At 36.6% G+C, this 1,692-nt stretch overlaps 1 protein-coding gene across 1 annotated transcript; it reads right to left on the bottom strand.

Annotated features, from left to right (window-relative positions):
• Window positions 1-234: 234 nt before the first annotated feature.
• LOC147712975 (olfactory receptor 6B9-like) lies at window positions 235-1,239 on the bottom strand. Its single transcript, XM_086919758.1, has one exon. The coding sequence runs from the start codon at window positions 1,237-1,239 to the stop codon at window positions 235-237; it is 1,005 nt and encodes a 334-aa protein (XP_086775884.1).
• Window positions 1,240-1,692: the final 453 nt, after the last annotated feature.

Raw genomic sequence — 1,692 nt, 5'->3', positions numbered from 1 at the left:
TGACATAGTGAAATGCAGATTTCTACCATGAAAGACATTCATTTTGGATACCAGAAATATATTGCCATAAACAATTTGAGATTTTTTGAGTTTGGAACCTCTTGTTTAACTATTCCGACTTTCTCTGAGGTTTGTGTTGACTTAATATTCAATATGCTTTCATATTAAATGCTTTGTCATATGCACCTGGGATCACAATTGCAAAACATGTTGACTATACCAATTTGACAATAGCTATTTTTCACTTGAGAACCTATGACAGAATACCTTCCTCAGAGCATTCTTAACATCTTTGTTCCTAAAACAATAAATGACTGGATTCAAAAGAGGAGTTACAACAGTGTAAAAAACTGCCAAAATTTTGCTCAAATCAAAAGCGTAGCTAACTTTTGGTCTGACATACATAAATGTAACTGATCCAAAATATATAATTACAACTGCAAGGTGTGAAGCACACGTCGAGAATGCCTTTCTTTTGCCTTTGCTGGATGGGACTTTCATAACTGTGGAAATTATGTGAATATATGATACTAGGGTGATCATGAAGGAGCTGACAATCACAGCTGAGGCACAGATGAAATCAAGCAAGTCATTCAGGGTGGTAGAACTACAGGAGATTTTCAACAGAGGCGGGGCATCACAGTAAAAATGGTCTATCACATTCGATCTGCAAAAATCTAATCTAGAAATAAGAAATATTGGTGCAAAGGTGGTGACAAATCCTCCAACCCACGAACCGATTACCAGCTGATGGCACACCCTTCTGCTCATCAGCGGTGCATATCGAAGGGGATTGCAAATGGCTAAATAACGGTCCAAAGCCATTACAGCAAGAAGACAGCATTCAGTGGAGCTGAGAAAAAAGAAGAAAAACAATTGGACAATGCACCCACCAAATGAGATGATGTTGCCCCCAGGAAGAAGGCATGCCAGCATTTTAGGAACAATAGCCGTTGTGTACCAGATCTCCAGAAATGAAAAATGTCCCAAGAAGAAATACATAGGCGTGTGGAGGTTTCGCTCGTACCATATGATAAGAATGATGACCACATTTTCAAATACAGTCAGCAGGTAAACAGCATATAAGGTTGAAAACAGCAGTGGTTGCAGCTTCTTAGTTCCAGGAAGACCCAAAATGATAAATTCTCTTATACCAGTCAGATTGCGTGATGCTGGGGTGTCATTTAATTCATCCTGCAATGGAGACAAAGTAATTATCAGCAAGATTGGGAAAAGCATCCAAGATTTGTATTCTTTATTCTTTTCATTCTAATTACAAAACTAAATTTCAAATGAATGTAAAGAAAACAAATAAGGCATGGTCCAAATAGGTTATTATTACTACTATTATAATTAATATGATGACTATTAACATAGTTAGTAGTAGCAGTAGTAGTAGTAGTAGTGGTTATAGTAGTAGTAGTAGTAGTAGTAGTAGTAGTAGTTGTTGTAGTAGTAGTAGTAGTAGCAGCATGTGTTGGTAAGCATAGCTTTCACTTTAAATATATCTTGGCCCTATGCAGACCAGCAAGACTTTGCAGAGTAAGCAGTACAGATTAAAGAGATCTAACATCTAATTGGTAAAGATCCAGATCCTTAGCATTTTAAGAAATGTCAAGTGATTCAGTTTAGTTTGAATCTCAATTAGAATAAAGTTCCACCTCAAAATGGCAATTTTGTGTTTCACTTTAG

The sequence above is a fragment of the Lissotriton vulgaris genome, chromosome 5 (assembly GCF_964263255.1).
Source record: "Lissotriton vulgaris chromosome 5, aLisVul1.2, whole genome shotgun sequence".
In the NCBI taxonomy this organism is placed as follows: Eukaryota; Metazoa; Chordata; class Amphibia; order Caudata; family Salamandridae; genus Lissotriton; species Lissotriton vulgaris.
This window is presented reverse-complemented; position numbering and strand designations above follow the sequence as displayed.